Source organism: Lissotriton vulgaris, chromosome 12, assembly GCF_964263255.1.
Source record: "Lissotriton vulgaris chromosome 12, aLisVul1.2, whole genome shotgun sequence".
NCBI lineage: Eukaryota > Metazoa > Chordata > Amphibia > Caudata > Salamandridae > Lissotriton > Lissotriton vulgaris.
This window is the reverse complement of record NC_141700.1, coordinates 648,618,323-648,636,687: the sequence shown is the minus strand read 5'-3', so window position 1 is coordinate 648,636,687 and position 18,365 is coordinate 648,618,323. Positions and strand designations below refer to the sequence as shown.

At 42.1% G+C, this 18,365-nt stretch overlaps 1 protein-coding gene across 1 annotated transcript in view; it reads left to right on the top strand.

Annotated features, from left to right (window-relative positions):
- The window catches only part of ZFPM1 (zinc finger protein, FOG family member 1), a 309,534-nt gene that overhangs the window by 144,327 nt on the left and 146,842 nt on the right, over window positions 1–18,365 (top strand). The window contains exon 3 of the mRNA XM_086945819.1: window positions 7,929–8,024. Within this exon, the coding sequence (XP_086801945.1) occupies window positions 7,929–8,024 (96 nt within the window). The remainder of the gene's footprint in view (window positions 1–7,928; window positions 8,025–18,365) is intronic.

The window sequence follows — 18,365 nt, the reverse complement described above, 5'->3', positions numbered from 1 at the left end:
CTCTTAGACAGGTGGGCTTCTTACAAAACTAAAAAGGGATGTTTCGAAACAAGTTAATGTTTTCATTTGCTTGTCATTTAATTTAGTTTTAGAATTCGGTAGCCCATGGTAATTAAACACGAAATTGCATAACCGCCATGCATACTAGAAAGCGCATTAGTGAGATGCAGATGGTTAAGAGATGACCAAGGAATCTCAATGTAGGATAAATGTAAAACTTTAAGCTGTTTAATGGGTTCTAACTTACAATATAAAGGTCCCGAATATCAACAAGGACACACATTGACTCCTCTATAACAAGTACCAAAATATTGTCAGGACCCATATGGCAGCATGGCTTTTCTTTTATTAACTCCACATCTACTTACCTTGATGAACTGTTGCTATCCAGTGGTAGCCATTGTTGTGAAGTCTATGCAGTGGAGTTGAAGCAAATCAAAGTTGGTATAAATTACAGTAAATGGTACCACAGAAGATGTCGATTATACCGCATGAGAAACTTGCCTGCAAGAAACCCACATAGCATCACCTACAATGGAGTTGAGATGAGTTTGTAGTAATCGGAGAAATGCTTTTCCCAAACATAGGTTTAATCACCTAAAAATATTGAGGATCGCAAAATAAATAACTGTAGCCAAGAGGTAATCAAGTTGGCATCTGAAGTTTCAAAGTTGATGTTAAGAGAAGCTAGATCTCTGAGTTCTTGAGGCTTTAAGTCGGTCTATGTAAACTAAAAATCCCATCTAATGATTCCTCTCTACCCAAGACAATCCCAATTTTTAAATAAATCTGGTCACCAAGCCTCCAAGTTCTACCAGCTTCTAAAACCGAAGTCCTCAAGAATACAAGCTAATTGGGACTCCCAAGAACTTGCTACGACAGGAACCTGGCACAACGCATGCAAATCTGTTGTCTCATACAACATCTCCCCCTCCCTTTCACAAACTAATTTCTGGCTCTTACACAAGACCTTCCGGATGCCATGTTAGCCTTGGTCTGATCTAGGGTTTTTATGCATATAAATACTAAGAAGAGGGCATAATTGCAAGAGACCTCTGGACTTGGAGACTTGAGTGCAGTGGTTTACCAGCTACAGGTTTAGGAAATCTGGAACAAGCCTAGGAGATGTGGGCGTTCTTTTTCTGTGCAGACATTTGTTTCCTGCTTAATGGGGAAAAAAGCTTGGCCAAGAAGAACTGATAGTCTGTTGCTGGCATACATACTACTGGAGACAGGCTAATTTCTGGAGACAGTCTGAATCTAATGGCTTTAAGAGTTAGTATCGGGATCTTTGGACTTCTTGTTTAGTCTTCGCAAGATCTAACTTTTATGCTTGTAAAATACAGGAAACCCAAGTAATGCAGGTGTCTATGCCAGATGCAGAAGTCGACCCTAAAAATGAAGAGGCATGGCGAGAGTCTCCCTACTTAAATAAGAAGACTTGTACCTAATTAGGGTCTTGGCTTTTGGGGTCAGTAACTAGTGCTGTTCAGTGGCGGCTTCCCTGCAATGGCAGAGGAGCGTCGCCCTACTGGCTCAGAGCCAGCAACTGGAAAAAAAAAAAAGATATTTTATTATTGTTTCATTTTTCAGCTGCTAGCTCAGCCAAGCATTTGCAGGGAAGGGCGGGACTGAGTAATGGGAGGGTTGTGGAGTGCATTTATAAGTGCGCATGTCAGTTTGGCCGCCTTCTTAGGCCATCCAAACAGAAACGCGTAGCTAGGTTTTTCCAACCGAGCTGTATTCCACAGCCGGGTGGAGAAACAGCACAGACTCCCAGTGCCTGAGCAAGTGTTGAACCAATCCGCTTAGGCCAATCTCCGTGCTGCTCTCGGGTAGCATGCGAGCAGTGCGGGGATTGGATGGGGAGTTTCTGATGGTGTCCCAGGGACTGCTGGGAGCAGGAAGCAGAGAAGCACCAAAGTGCGAGGTGGGCGGTAGCATCAAGTACGTTTTTAAAACATTTTAGTTTTTTACATTTTTGATTATTAATCCCCTCCTTGCAGCTGCCCTGCCACTTTTTATTGCCAGTAGCAGAGACTTGTGCGGTCATATAATTTTCAAGAAGATCCTCACAAACAGTGGCCATGAAGACATTTATTAATGTTTTCAGGTTTTGCTGCAGAAAACGTAGAACAATGAGCTGATCTTCAGTGTTGGACTTATCCTACAGTGAGGCTAGGCGTCCGAAAGTTTTGACAGTCTGACTGTCCATGGGCAGGAGACTGGCAGCTATATTTGACAGGTGGAGAAGGACAGTTACCAGGGGGCAATAGGAACACTGGTGCTGCTATTTGGCAGAGGCAAGTGAGCATCAAGCCATGGGTGGATGGGAGCAAGCAGCTGCTAGTGGGCACAGCAAGATGGGCATCTGCTGATGGTTAGAGGTAGACAGGCACATATTTCACAATAAAGCACAGGCAGAATCCATGATAGGTCTGTGGGAAGACGAAAAAAAGGTTAGTGATAGGGGGATGGACACGCATGGCTGCTCTTGGGCATGCGTTGATTGGTATCCGACCCAAGACAGTTAGCGGCATACACACGTATCCCCATGTAACCGATAATCCATTCCCATCATTAGAACATTGATCTTGAAAATTGATCCAGTGAAATATTTTAATCTTGTATTCTGCATTAAGTGGCTGACCCTTTAATCAAAATGTATCCCTGGGATTAAAAAGCCTTGCTCGTCCTCCAGCAGCCCCCCGTCATATTAATCAAGCGATACCCTGGCAATTAAGAATTTCCATAATTCCTTGGAGCAAGTGAGCTTCAAGCCAGTGTTGAGGCTCATTTTCAGGAGACTAAATCCAGACTCGATTGGAGCTGTATGAGATCCTTGTTCGTCTTGTTTTCGAGTGGGATCAAGTGACTGGTGGTACTAATCGAGTTCACAACGCAGCAGCCATGCTTCTTCCGCCATTGTTAGAAGACTTTGCCCTCTTGCTTCGATAGGGAAGCAAGGCGTCCTTATCTGATCTGAGTTGCTGCTGGAAAGTGGGAACAGCGCCTGGGTAGCACCTGGTACCAGCCAGTTTGATAAAATTGATAAAGCGATAGCACACCCAACGCTAGCCGTGGCTTTCCAGCTGAATGGCAGTAGCCTTTTCCTACTGCTGTTTCTCTCTCTTTTGCTGGACGTGGATACAAATCAATATGCAATCCACTTTGATTTATAACCAAAAATAATCAGACGTTTTCACCGCAGGGATGATTTATTCGATGTTAATCACACCACTATCGCCTCCATTAATAATCTGAAAATACGAATGACGTCACGCTGGGGCGTTATTTGTGGCGTTTATCGATTGTGTTGGGAATGGTTATCGCCCCTGGATGTAAAGGCAAACATGCACTTTGTGCTCCGATCTGCTGCACTGTCATATCCAGATAACCTTATCCACCCAATCTCCAACAGCCGTTAATGGAGAAAATAATGGTTATCAAGTTGCTATGAGTACGCGACAAATAGAGCCCGCCTCTTGGACTATTAGACGTACAGCTGGAAGCAGGATCTTGCTGCAGAGTGGAGAGCTGAGGGTCAGTGGTTAGAAGGCAGAAACCGGGGTGCTTGAGTGTCCAAATTTTGGACCTGTTATGGCCATTGAATGTTAAGCCATTGATATTCTTCTGCCACCTTCAATCCTACATGGGACCTTTTGTAAGTTTCCTTTAAATAAAGATTACCCTTATCTTACTTATAAACCTTGGAAGGAGTGGCCCATACAAGATCCGGTTGACCACAGATTAGCTGGTTTGCATTCCAGATACATTGTACGATTGGAAGCCAGTAGCTCCGTCCTAGTAGCCACGTTGCCTTCTGTATTGTGATGCCTTCTGCCAGTCCTGGCTTTTTAGCTAGCACCATATTGCACTCTGGGAGTTGTAGTTTTGTTTTTAATATTGTAAGTCTGGGCTCACCAATCCCAGCATGCTAAGTGGTATTGCCACACAAGTCTGAACTTGCTGACGGTGTCCCACAGGACAGTGGGCCTTTTAGCAGCTATGCTGTAGGGGTTGGTAGTTTGGGTGCTTTACTTTGGTGGAAATCTTTACGTTTCTGACAATTTCCTCCCCTAGAGTACGTTTGGCATTTCATAGGAAGGAACCAGAAAATCAGATGTCTAATAAGTGCTTCCCTTTGCCCTCATTTTAGAATATGTTCAACACTTGGCTACACAGTCACTGCTGTGATCTTGTGCAAATTCTTGTACTCAACAATCTTTTGATCTTTGCCATGTATTCAAAAGTCACTGCCTGCTTCTGGAAAGGGCATTCCCCGCTCTAAGAATATTTGCACAGTCTAAAGAGCAGAAGGGAAGCAGTCATTTTATCACTAAAACATTCAGATGGCAAGCACTTTCTAAACAAAACAAAAAAACGTAACAATAAACAAGTGCTGTTGTTCCACTGTAGTAAATGTAGCAACAACATAAACTGGGCCAGAAGTTACATAGCAAAAGTCTATCTAAATGACTAATTGGTAAACCCATCAATAAGATACAATTAATAGGAGAATGTAATAGGCCCTAGGGTCCTTTGTTTTAATGATAACGTTTTGAAAGGCTGATATTGTCTTTGACTCTGTTTAGATGACAGTGAAGTGAAGGTGGGGCCTGATGCTTCTAACTGGGGCCCTAGATCAATGACGGCACAGGTCTGCCCACTGCCTTTGTCTGGGGAACCCAGTTTAATGACATTACAGATCTGACCTGCTTTTATTATCTGGGATCCCCAGTTTTAGTGGCCTTAGGATCTGTTCTGCAGCTATTGTCTGGTGCACTAATGAGAGACTTAGTTGCAGTTTTTGGGTCTCCCAGCGCCCCTGTGGCTATGAGTGTTGTGTTGGACAAGAGTTACAACAGCAAAGGTTTCAAGTAATTTATCCACATAGCAGTTCCATGTTCCATTGTCCTATGCCTGTTGGTCTTGTTATTTATCCCTGTTTTTTTTGTATATTTATTCTTAGGGTTCTGTTGCACTATTGTTCTGCGTTGGAGCTGGTAGTACATTGATAGTCATATCTCGGCTCCGCCTTGCCTCTCTCATGACCTATTTCAGTCTATTTAAGGTGCATTACTTTATATCTTCTTTTAAGTCTTCCCTCACCAGGGAACCCCCTTCCCACACAGTAATGTGGCATGTTCACATTAGGATCATGTGTCTGTGGTGACTCACTGCAAGAAAACGTTGGTTCACAATAACTGAAGGAATATAAGGTAGCACATTACCACTTAGAATGTGAGATTGTGCTAAGAGTACAAGCATGATATGGTTGCACAAGGAATGCATGGAAAACATATAGTGTGAATATTGTGTGTTTAGGAACCACTGAGGGTTAGCCTGAGGTTTATGTCTGGTTTATAAGTATCCTGTTGAGACACTAGCTCAGAAATTAATTTAACAGTCATTTTTTCCATTCTAGATTGATTCTATATCAAGGCCACTTTGTGTTCCTCCTTCATTTCCTTGTTTTTATTGAGGTGTACATTTTCATTCCATCACAGAGTGCCCTGAAGAAGGTGAGTGGTCTTTGATCACTAGCAGCGAAACATTCGTCAGCACCAGCACAAAAGCCTTGGGGACACCTTTTAAGAATTTAAACCTATAACAAGTCTTCAGTAATTGTACTTGGTGAAAAAAAGAACAAGCATTTGCAATGTAATAGGTCTTGCATTTGCAAGAGTTTAAGCTATTAGCATTGTCATTTACAATGCTGTAGCTCAAACCCCGTAAATGCGATACATATTGCATTGCAAATGCTCGTGTAGTAAACCCATCGTGGCACTAGCGCTTTAGCTTTATACATCTTAAGCTGAAGGGCTGGTGCCGCGATAGCTTAAAAAATAAAGAAATGGACACCCAGGCTTTAGCTTAAGATGTTTAAAGCTCTAAAGCACGGGTGCCTCCATTGCTACAAAAGTAAACAAATTGAAAACAAAATGGCGGCAGCATGCTTTTCTCCCCATATTTATTTACTTTTGTTACAATGGCTGCACCTGCGCTTTAGCTTTAAATATCTTAAGCTAAAGTGCTGGTGCTGCAATTGCTTAAAAAGTATAGAAATAGAAAACAAAATGCACATTTTTTTCTATTTCTTGACTTTTGAAGCAATTGCAGCACCTGCACTTTAGCTGCAAGATCTTTAAAGCTAAAGAGTGGTCCCGCCACTGAAAAATAGAAAGTCAAATAATAAAAAAAGAAATGCATACGGCTGCGTTCGGCACCCCAAATATTAAAAGAAAGGCTCAGAATGCCGCACTACGAATATTTTTGATAAAAATGCATTGCTTTAGACTATTTAGGAAAAGAGTGCTCGGATGCTGTAATTAAAACCCACCAAGTAACAACACATGTAACAGGGGGTGTCCTTATGGGCGGTTATAAGAAAAGAATAGGCGGTACTAAAAAGGGACTACTAAGCCTATTGACCAATGAAAATTCCCCTTTTTACAGAGGACAGTGACCGGAGCCAATTATAAAGTTCAGCAGAAAGTGGGCGGAGTGTCATGCCCAAATCATCAATACAGCAAGCATGTCTCAAAGAGACCGCGCAAGCACTCTACCCCAATGCACTCTACACTGCTCTACTATACACCCCTGTGCTCTTCTATAGTCTACTCTGCACCACTGCAATCTATGCTTCACTCTGACTTTCCACTCCATTAAACCCTACTCCACTGTGACACTCTGTGCCACTCTACTCTATGCCTCTCTACAACACTACTCTACTCTACACCACTCCTTCCATGCCAGTTTATGCCACTTTACTCCACTTTATTCTATGACACACAACTCCGCTCTACTCCACTCCTCCACTGTATACCACTCCATGCCACTTCACTCTACAACACTCTACGCCACTCCACTACATGCCATTCCACTCTACTACACTACTTCAGTCTATGCCACTAAACGACCATCTACTTCACTCTATGCTTCTCTACAACACTCTACTCAACACACGCTATGCCTCTCCACGAGACTCTATGCCACTCCAATCTGACACTCTACTCTCTCCACAACATGCCACAACAGTCCATGCTACTCAACTGTACTATACACCATTCCACACTTCTCTATGCCACTCTATAACACTTTACTTCACAACACTCTATTTTATGACACTCCAATCTCCTTTACACCAATAACTTTTAGCCATGCTGCACAGCAGCTACGCTTGTGTACAACATGGCTAAAAGTTACTGGCAAAGACAATTGCTCTTGCATGGATGAGATCTATTGACTTTGCCAATGCTTGTTCTTACTTGTTACGTCCTCACCACATTTTCTTATCGCACAGGTGGCCAATATCCCACAATCATGCAGGCCAGCCGGATAAGGTTATTCACGCTTTCATTGTGTTCTTTTCAGTTTGGTCCAGAGACCGCTTTAGCCTTCTCACTAGCCTCATGTTTTAGTACAATTTATAATAAAAATAAAAACATATACACATAGAGGGGCTTTCAGTCCGCTCTATTTAACAGTAGTGTTCAAGTGTCACTCACATTTTGATGTCGCCCACCATTGACTACAGTATGGGACAAACGTCGGCCAACGTCAGCCATTGTTCTCTCACACTGTGAGTGACAGCATTTGTCATGCCCAAAAATGTGAAGTTGCTTGACAACAGCCTTAAGTTACAAAGCCGGCTTCTGTGCATTAACTATCACTGCATGATTTTGAGAAGAGTACTGCCCTTCTCCTTTTAGTGTCACTCCAGTAGCGAATTTTATTGGGCGGAAGATGTGTTTCGATATCTGTTGTCGGAATGCGATGTCTACTCGATAAGAGTATGTAAACTTCTTGGCGCTACTGAGATGCAATGTCAAAGACTGTAGGAAGGGCAAATGTGCTCTGGCGATGATCCTCCTTGAGCAAGGTCTTTAATGGTGTGGTTTTATCTTGTCTTATTTCAACTTCAGACTCCGAGTCCAATGAAGGTGCAGATAGTCCGAAGCCCCCTGAAAATGAAGCGACTGTCAATGGTGACCAGGAGACGGAGACGTGGAATGGGCCAGGTGAGTCACCGTGCAGTCGGTTATGGTATTTTAGTTTACATCACTTAGCGTGCTGAGATTTCTACAGTCATACTTTACTATATTAAAAGGGAAACTTCAAGAATGTAACCTCTTCTTGGCTAGCGGACACTTGGTAGCTATTATGCCTGGGCAGAGTTCATGGAGTAGTAACCTAAAAACTCTTCTGCGCGGAGTTCCGCAAGCAGCAAAGTGCATTAGGTTGTGATCTTCGCACTGATTTTTAGTGCCGGGTGTTTGTCCTACGGTGGAAAGTCAGTGGAAATGGCACTATCTAGTCGAACAGCACTTGCCCAACACGAATAAAAGGTTTCTACTCGAGTGGTAGCGATCATCCGCTACTGCCCACGTTGAAAAATCTCAAGGGGAGGTGGCCTGGTGCTGGATTTTGCTTGTCTCATTCACCAATTTAACGTTGGCGAGCGCGAGCGAGGAAAAAAAAAGAGTTTTTCGGAACTCTGAGGGCTTGGCCAGTGCGAAATACTCTGCAAACTCCACAAACGGAGCTGAGTTTATCACCCAGGCCTAGTAGCTTTGCATCTGGGCCATTCTCACTAGTCACTGCCAGAGGCTGTGGAAGATTTTCATCTGTTGCAGATCATCTTGTCCAATGATGGAATTAGATTGAGTGATAAGGAAATTGGGCTGTCTGGGCCTAATAAGAGTTTTCAGAGTTTATTAAAAATCATTCCCCCCCCCCCCCCCCCCCCCGGTTCCATTGTACTTTTGGGTTTTTATGTTAATTTGCATTCATCGAAATACATGCTTTCTGGGCGAATGGGGGAACACACCCTCTAACGCCGCCTTTGGGGATGGGTCTATAACCACAACAAACTGAATGTGAATCACACACTTCACCTCTTATAATGTGCAATGGCGGAAGTAGCACACAGTCTCTAGGAAGTATACAGGTGTAACAGGACTGACTGAGACTGAGATTTGCTGTGCATTTTATAAATCAGATTTGGAATTGGGAATTTAAGTTCATCCAAACATTTGATTTTAAATGTTAACAAAAAGTCCCAACTTTTTGCATTTATCTGTTTTGAAATGTCTGTAAAATGCCTGTGTCCATCATTACCACCACCAAAGAGTAGATATGACTGGGATTAGAGTTTTTGGGTAGAAAAAAGGTAATATTATTATTATTTTTTTTTTTTATATTCAAAATGCAGGTGGAATGCACACCACCTCCCATCACCCAGCTCTTATGTGGCTAAAATAACAATGTAAAGCTGAAGACACAATTGAGGGATGTCCTTACTGAGGATTGTGGGGTGGTGGTAGAATTTCTAAGAATCTGGCAGCAGAGACTGATCCATAAACATATAATTGGTATGATGTGATTTGAAGGCCACAGTATCCTTTAATAACTCTCCAATAGGATTTCTTTGTTCTTTCATCTAAAAAAATGTTTTATAATGTCTTTTTTTTAAATATACATGCTACTAGTGTTGTTTACAACTCTCTCTAATGTATAGTAAATCCATAGTAAAAGGACTTTGTGTAACATCAGTTTCTTATCACCAGAACCTGAAAAGGACCACTGGAACACTTATTTAGCGAGTTGTTGCAGATGTGTGCAGGGCACGAAGCTTGGTGCAGAATGCTCTTAAAAAGCTTCAAATAACTAATATCCTGTAGATTTAGATTCTCGTGAATTTCAGGATTCATAGGCCAACGTGACATACATTTATTCAGGGCTCGAGTCAGGGTACCACGTGGGTGGACCGCGTCCCCCCACTTATTTTACCGGGAGTTCGATAACTGGAGCAAATGGAGCCACACATTCACTCTTTGGCCTCTCTGGGGCAAGATCGAAGCTCATTCAGAATGCTGCTCACGCGCTGGCTTCTCTAATGCAATCGCATCTATGGGGTGAGCGAGGGGAGGCAATGAGTCTGATGGTGCAAGCCACCTTTCGTGACATCACTTCCTGTCGTGAAGTCAGCATCCCCCCACTTCTTTTTTTAGGACTTGTGCCCTGTGAGGAGACAGAACACAGCCACTCTGGGGTGCTTGGTGCACATGGACAGAGAGAGAAGACTGCACTGTCTGGCATTTTGTTGGTCAGTGGTCTTATGCAGATGACCTTGTTTATGGTTTGCCAGAGCATTGACTAGATCTCTTTTGTATTTCCATTTTCTTATATCCTAGAATAGTTGTGATTATTGTTCATGAAAAATCCAGCATCATTCAGACAATCCTGTAGGTTTGAAGAAGAACAGAAAGATTAAAAAAATAAGTGGAGAGCCTGTAGAACCTCTTCGATTGGCATGTCCCTTTCTAACTCCTGCCTTGTCTCCTCGTCAACCCTCTGTTGATCCCCCATAATTCTCTCAATCTCGTCGGAAGTTATAGGGTCAATGTTGTCCCGCCGATATAGATCCTCATAGAATCTCTCAAAAGCCTTGTTGATATATCTTTTAAATCTGTAGCTTGCTGCCCATCATATCCTTTGATCCCAGTGATATCATGCCTGGCCACCCTCTGTTTAGTACTTAAAGCCAGCAGTTTGCCCACTGGCTCCCTGTATTCATAGCTCTTCTTTTTATGCGTTTGAAAACCTGCTGCCCCCTTCCTACTATAATACCTGCTGATCTCCGCTTTCGTGACCGCTGTTTTCTGCTGTAATGTTCACTCTGCAGCTTTTTGCCTAATGGCTAGGGTGTGTTCTTTTTTCTAACGCCCCCAGTATTTCAATCAGATCATTGATTTCCGCTTTTTCTTGTTTCCTGGCTTTTCCTACAAAACTAATTGTTTCTCCCCGTGGTCCCACCTTGAGGCTATCCCAAACCATGCCATGTGATGAGCTATACTGGTTCATTTCAAAGTATTGTACCACCCACTGCCTAATATATTGGACATATAACTTATTAGTAATTAGTTTTCTGTCAAATGTCCATTTGAATTGGGCCTGAGTCCCCCCCTTGTGACTCTAGCTCCGTAATTTGCGGGTTATGATCAGACAATAATTTAGGTAGCTTCTTGAATCCTACTGCCCTCAGCATGGAGGAGGAGAACAGAAAGTAGTCCAACCTAACATACTTTTTATGAGGGCATGAAAAGTATGCATACCCTGGGTCACTGGAATATTTAGCGGCCCATACATTAGCCTGGTCATGACTAGCCCTTAAGGCAGACAGAGCCTTATACACTTGTGGCTTTCTTCCCAAATATTTTTGTTCTGTTATATCATCAGCATTTGTTTCACACATTTTTGCACTTTCACACACTTTTGCACTTTCACACACTTTTTGCATTCTGGGGTTGCTCCTCCGCATGGTTCTGGGATTTTTAGGACTGACTGTAGTGTTTGGCAGCAGTGGTGCGGAATGGCAGATAAGGTGGACCTGATTTATATTTTCAAGCTGTGGTTTTCTGGGGCCCTTGGTCGGTTCTCAGTATCCTACATTTCTTCGGTCCTCTACGTCTGTCTACAGAGCCATTGACTCAGCACAAAATTGACTGAGTGCCAGTACCAGCCCTCTTGGGGACACCACTCATGAACCCATTCAACCGGGATGTTTCCACATAAAAACCGAAAAAGGCGGAGGGTGCACTAGAAAACATTCCTCATTTGGGTACATAAATACCTTAAGAGAACCCTGTACATCTATGGTTGTGTATAAAGACTGTCAGACCTATTTTGTAATCTCAAAATGGAGAAATAATGTTTGCACCAAATTTCTGCTCTTATAACAAGGAATAGATCAAATTGGGTGTCATTAACACTACAGTTTTGCACTGGGGCAAAACACTGATCAAACTTATTTCACACTGTTTTTGTTCCATTTACTTAATTACCTTGGCCAAATAAGTTTTCTAATGTAAATTTTAGGACAAAAATTGTGGCAAAGGCAGTTTGTTCTGTTTTCTGTACCACAAGCAGCAGAAATAGTGCAAACTCAATTTGCTCTATTATTTTGACAAAGAGCCGACATGCACAATAGTTACTCAAAAACACTTGTTACAGATTTCTCAAGCAGGCGATTTATCACTTTAAAAAACATAATCTTTATCTTTCACAATTTGTTCCCTGCATTTTCATTGTGGTGCAAACCTTTTATGTAACGCTAAAGTGACAAAATATATTTGCTCCATAATCTTTTGTGCAAGAAGCTACAATCATTGACAATTAATGAGAATTGCTCTCTAAAAAGTTTTCTGTATTAGTTAATATGTTATGTATTAAATGTCTTGGGAAACAACATTCACATTATTAAAAAAATATATATATTCCTCCAAACGATGGCTAAAAAAGTTCGCTTTTAAGGGGTTGTTTCAACCAATACGTGTATGGGACATTGAATGGCTCTCCAGAATCATCCAGTTATTGTTTCCAAGGTAAAAGATCTGTTACTTTTTCCAGCTTTACAGCTATAAGACATTACTTGACTGCCACCATCTTTCTTTCCGGTAGAAAGGAGTTGCATAGTACTCTGTTACTTTACGTGGATGAGTGTATGTGTGCATCACACAAAGTAAACATCAGTATCTCATGCCTTTTCAATTTTCATATTCCATCCATAGGCAAGGAAGGAGAAAAGTGGGGGGGCTGTCAAGTGTTGAATTGCAAGTTTTGAACCTGGTTAAATGTGACATAAGGCACATAAGAAACAAAGAAAATGACAGGAAGATTATTGTATTTTGGGTGGAACGTCCCCTCTAAAGGAGAAACTGGTAGTTTTGGTGGGTCTTTTGTTTTTTTCCATGCTGCTGTTTTCTGGTACTCTTCTAGGTCGGCTTTCAGTATTTTGCATATCTACCTTGCTGTACGTCTACAGGGCCATGTCTCTGCACAGGATCGACTGACTGCCTGTACCAGCCCCGCTTGGCCTAGGCGGAGTAAGAAACCAAAGCTTTTCCCAGAAAAAAAATGGGTCATTTATAATGTTTGATAATGTTTTGCTTCTTTTCAATTAGGTTCTATTACTGTTTGCAAATATTGGGTTAATACTATCTAATCGTTTGTCAGACCCATAGAACCTCTGTAGTTAGACCCCTAACAGCACCCATAAGTGTGTGCCAGAATGACCCTCTTGAATTCGCGCAAATTCCTTTTAATTTACCATTTAAAGATGGCAGATGCCAATTGGATGAGTAAAGAAAAAAAAAAGAAAATTTGCGTGTGCTAAAGCACTTACTGCAAAGCAACCTGGCAGGAAATAACAACTGCTGGGTCCTCCAAAAGAAGTAAAAGTAAAAAAATATTCATTTGAAAGACCACGAAGGGTATGGAAGCAACAGAGGGGCAGCTTGGGGGAGGATCATGTACGGGTGGTGACGGGGACGAAAGAGCAAAGGATGTACTTGAACCTGGGACCGTGGTTGGAAAAAAAGAAATGAAGGGCCAGTAAGGGGTGTGGAAAGCAATGAATGAGCATGGGGGCTAGAATAAGGGAGAAATATGGAACATAAAACCGCTAGGCACTTGATGTCTGAGTGAAACCCACACAACTTTTGCTATATTAAAAACATAAAATCTATCTAATTCAGACACACATTATCTTTGTTTCAGAATTTAACGCACAAGATCTGTGCCAGTATAAAACCTACTAGGCATGTATTGGAATTAATTCCACAGAATATTGTTAGAATTAAATTCACAAGATGTGTCACAATTAAACAGAAATTCTGTGTCCGATTTGAACCTGCAAGATCTGCGTCAGAATTTAAACCGCAAGATCCGCCTAAGAATTGAACCTACAAGATCTGCGTCAGAATTTAAACCGCAAGATCTGCCTAAGAATTGAACCTACAAGATCTGTGCCTAATTAAAAACACAGGTTTACCCCATTGTATATCGGTGCAGAATTAAACCCCCAAAAATATGTTTCTCAATCGAAAACACTAAAGCTGCATTGGAGTTAAAGCGGTAAGATCAGTCTCCAAATTAAATCCACCCAATGTTTGTGAGAATTAAACCCAGAACTTTTGCACCATATTTAAACCCACACAATCTGTGTCCAAATGAATTCCTCAAAATCTGCCTCCGGATTGAGCCCACAAGATCTGTGCTCAGATTAAACCCACAAAGTTGTATATCAGAATTACCATGCAACATATGTGCCAGAATAAAACTCCTACGATCAGAAATACAATTAAACCCACACTATCTGGGTCAGAATTAACCCCACAATGTATGCATCAGATATAACCCCACAAGGTAGATGTCAAAGTTTCACCCACTTGGAATATTTTAGAAGGAAGCTCCCCAAGATCTTTATCAGAAGTAAACCCAGAAGATCTGTGTCAGAAATAAACCTGCAAGGTCTCTGTCAGTATTAAACCAGCGAGATTTGTGTTACAGAATTAAACTAACAATATACGAGTGTCAGAATTAAAATCACATGATCACAGTGTCAGAGATGAACCTCAAAAAACTCTCTCACTTAAACTCACTGGATCCTAAAGTCAGAACTAAACCCACGCAAGTGTTGTGTCTAAGTTAAACTCTTAAGTTCTCTGTGTCAGAAGCAAATCACTGTATCTCAGTACCAGAATTAAACTCATAAGGACATTATAAGGATTCCAAAACATGTGTCAAAACGAAACCCCCAGGGTCTTGGGGGGCCAAATTACGCCCACAGAATCTTCATGTTCAAATTAAACCCACATGACCTGTGACAAAGTTAAACCTACAGTTTGTGTCTCCGGATTAAACCAACTTGATTCCAGTAACTGAATTAATGCAACAGGATCTCGATGTTTGGATTCAGTTTACATGCTCTGTGTCCAAGAATTAAACCCAACAAATATTTGTCCCAAATCTAAATACACTTGATCTTTGGTTTTTCTGTAACCCTCAACTTCCCTGCTCCATGTCCAGTGCCCTGAATGTCCACAAAGGATGTACATTGTGCCTCAGATTTCTGATCAAGCACAAGCCATGTGCCTGAAATCTCTGTGCCCTCCCCTCTAGTGATCCCTCCCACCCCCCCTCATATCTTTGTTTTTTCTAGGAGCTGGTGTGACTTTTGAGAACCTCTTGCCTTTTCGCATAATGGGTGTATACAAATCCTAGATGTATCTAAGCCCTCCTCTCCTTCTGTATCTCGACTCTTTGTATAATGAATGCAGAGGTGATATGAATATCTTGCAGGGCAGTCGGTTCACGGGTGATGTAAGATACAGGGATCAGTTAAGGCTTATTATAGCTCCGCTCTGACCTTCAGAGGACAAGTCCTAGGAGTGTTAGCCCTCTGGTTGTTTCCTTGTAGGGAAGTCTCATTTGCTGAGGTGGCCCAGCCGACAGGATTTCTAGGACTCTGGGCTTTTTTTGTGTATATACCTAGCATTTTGTAATGTGAAAATGACAATGTCTTGATTCAGGGATACGTGACTTAACGTGCAATTGTAAAGTGCAAGGCCATTCAGGGTGTTTCTTGGTGCTGTATAGCAGGTGTTTACTCTTACAATACTTATTTTATCAATCTATCAATATCTTTACTTCGGCCATTAGTCATAAAAGCACAAGTCATAGTACACACATGGAACAAAAGCATCTCACGACATTTAAAAAGCCCTAAACAGAATCAAGATGGTAACAGCAAATGGTCGACAATCAATCGTACTAAAGCAGGAGAATAAAATACTTTTAGAAAAACTTGAATGTTACAAAAAACAATGCAATCTCACTAGGAAAGCATATTGGGCCAGATGTAGGGAATCCTATTTTACCGATTCTAAAATACCAAATTTTACCGAATCAGTATTTTAGAATCGGTAAATGGGATGTAGCAAATAATTCAGTAAAATGTACCGAATCGGTAAAAATCGGAATCTCCGATTCAGTATTTACCAATTCCGTATTTACTGAATCGGTAAATACCGATTCAGTAATTCCCATTCATACCTATGGCCCATAGGAATGAATGGAAATTACCAAATCGGTATTTACAGATTCGGTAAATAGGAATTCGTTAAATTCCGATTCGGTAAATTCCGATTCTGTAAATTACCGACTCGTATTTACCAAAACAGTTTTTTTTGGGCTCCTACATCTCAAAAGCCCAATACCGGTCGGTAACAGCCGAAATTTGGTATTTTCGGCCGTTACCGACCGGTATTTGGCTACCTACATCCAACCCATTATTCCTTACAGTAGCAGCAATTGGGGCTCAATTAATCATGATGTAGCTAAAATAAATAGATAAAACCATGCTGCATAAAAGAAATGATTTAGTCCCCTACAGAGTAAAATTGATCATTCATAACATGTCAGCCAGTTGCATATTACCTAGATAAAGTATAAAAAATACAATAAAATTCCTCCAACCTAATCTGTTGGTGGGGAGGTAACCCATTTCAGTCCCCGCCTCCACATATGTAGTAGAAACCGGGAGGCGGCGAACACTATTGGCTGGGCTGTATTCGATCTTAAAATTCTTTGTGCCGATCTATGACCCCTAACACCCAGGTTGCGACATGATGGCAAAATCCAAGCCCTCATTGTAAGCAAACTCTGGATGATGAAAGACTGAGTGAACTCAACTGGATTCACACTAAAGATCATGTGGAGAAATACTGATCCCTGCAGTGGGTTCATTAGTCGATTGAGCCACCAGACGCAGCCTGTCTCTCTTATTTAAAGTAGATGTCACAACACCATTCTGCATGGTTGTGGTCCCTTGGAAGCAGCTAGCTGCGAGTTCTATTTCCTCCTTCCAGGATTGAAAATTGGAAATTTGAGAGTGAATAAATAAACAAATAAATTAAGAACCTGTATAGTCAGGCAGGGCTCTGTGATTTAGATGCAGTCTATTAGAATTCAGAAAGGGTGAGATTCCAGATATCTCTTTAAGGAGAGGTACATCAAGAGCATGTGCCAAAGCTGGGTTTGTTTATTTATTTATGTATAAAGTTTTATACAGCGCGAACGAGATCCCGAAGGATATCAGAGCGCTTTACAATAAGTTGGTGGAGAGGACAAAATGAAATATACACAGCAATTGTGAGGAAAAAAAACCCAAAAAAACACAATGATAAACAGTAAACAATGGTACACATAGAGGGTCCAAAATTAAGCAGACAATATGGACCATAACTTTTAGTTGTGCTATGGAGCTAGGAACCAAGAGATAGCCACCTTATGAGTATCACAACCCCGTATGGTAGGAATTTGCTCATTAAGAATCTCTTGGCTTCCAGTTTGAAAGCCGTCGTCGAGGCGAGTCTGCGTACATCCGGAGGAAGAGAGTTCCATATTTTAGGGGCAGCACCGGAGATTGTTGGACTGTGAAGCCTCTGCCTCCTTTTGAGCTGCATGTTCTGTGGGTGTGAAGTAGGATATGGATGGATGAGTGTAAGGTGTGTCATGGGGCATGGTGTACCAGCTTGCTGATGGGGTATTTTTGGGGGCGGGGGCTTCGTGGACATATTTGAGGGTAAGCAGTGGGCTCTGAAGTTCATCTTAGTGCAGGCAGAGAGTCCGTGGAATTCTGGATGTGATGAAGTCACCGAGCTTCCTTCCGGCAGCCAGCATGCCTGCCTGCAGCAGGGTGGCGCTCTTTTCACCAGACTAAAAATGTAGCCCACGACTTGCCTGTGCCAGTTATCTCCTCCTCCTGGTGGTATCATGCCCTGTAATTGAAAAGCCTGCAGCCCTGCGTGGACCCACACTCAGTGGATATGCACACTGCTCTACCTGGAGAGAGGGGCTGAACAGTCTGGGGTTCACTCTAGTAGGGAGCCACAAAGCCAGCTGTGGCGATTGGCTAGTGAATCAACTTTCCTTTAACCTTGAACAGTGTCACCATGTCAAGGATAGAAGTATCAAAAAATGAATAAATATGGGTATTGCACTCTGTTTTAACGCGACTTTGTTGTTTGTTCGGTAGGCTGCGCTAGATCAGTGCCTGCTAACTGTGTAAATCAAAGTATGTATGGCCTGGTACCGCAAGGTCACCAGGACTCTAGTGCGCGCTAGAGTCCTGGTGACCTTGCGGTACCAGGCCATACATACCTTAAGGATAGAAGTATAGCATTTAAAATGATGTTTCAGTTCAGCGCACCTTGGTGCCTACCCGTGTTGTGTTTTTTTTATCGACACCTAAGGTTGCCTGTACTCAGACATTTCGTAAATTGTCAATTTTCCACTAAACCTCGCTGTACATTTACCTCCTGTTGTTCCAGAGTCCCGGAAGGGGTTCATTGTCAACTTGTGTCGACAGGGCTGAATGTTTCCTGGAAGTGATAAAAGGCCTAGAGCTTGCAGAGAGCTGCCTCTGATGCTGGTATCTTCCCTCCAGAGCTGCAATGCTCGTGTGAGGCTTCCCAACTCTACACTCTGTGCCCCAATCACACAAGGCCGCGTCCTCA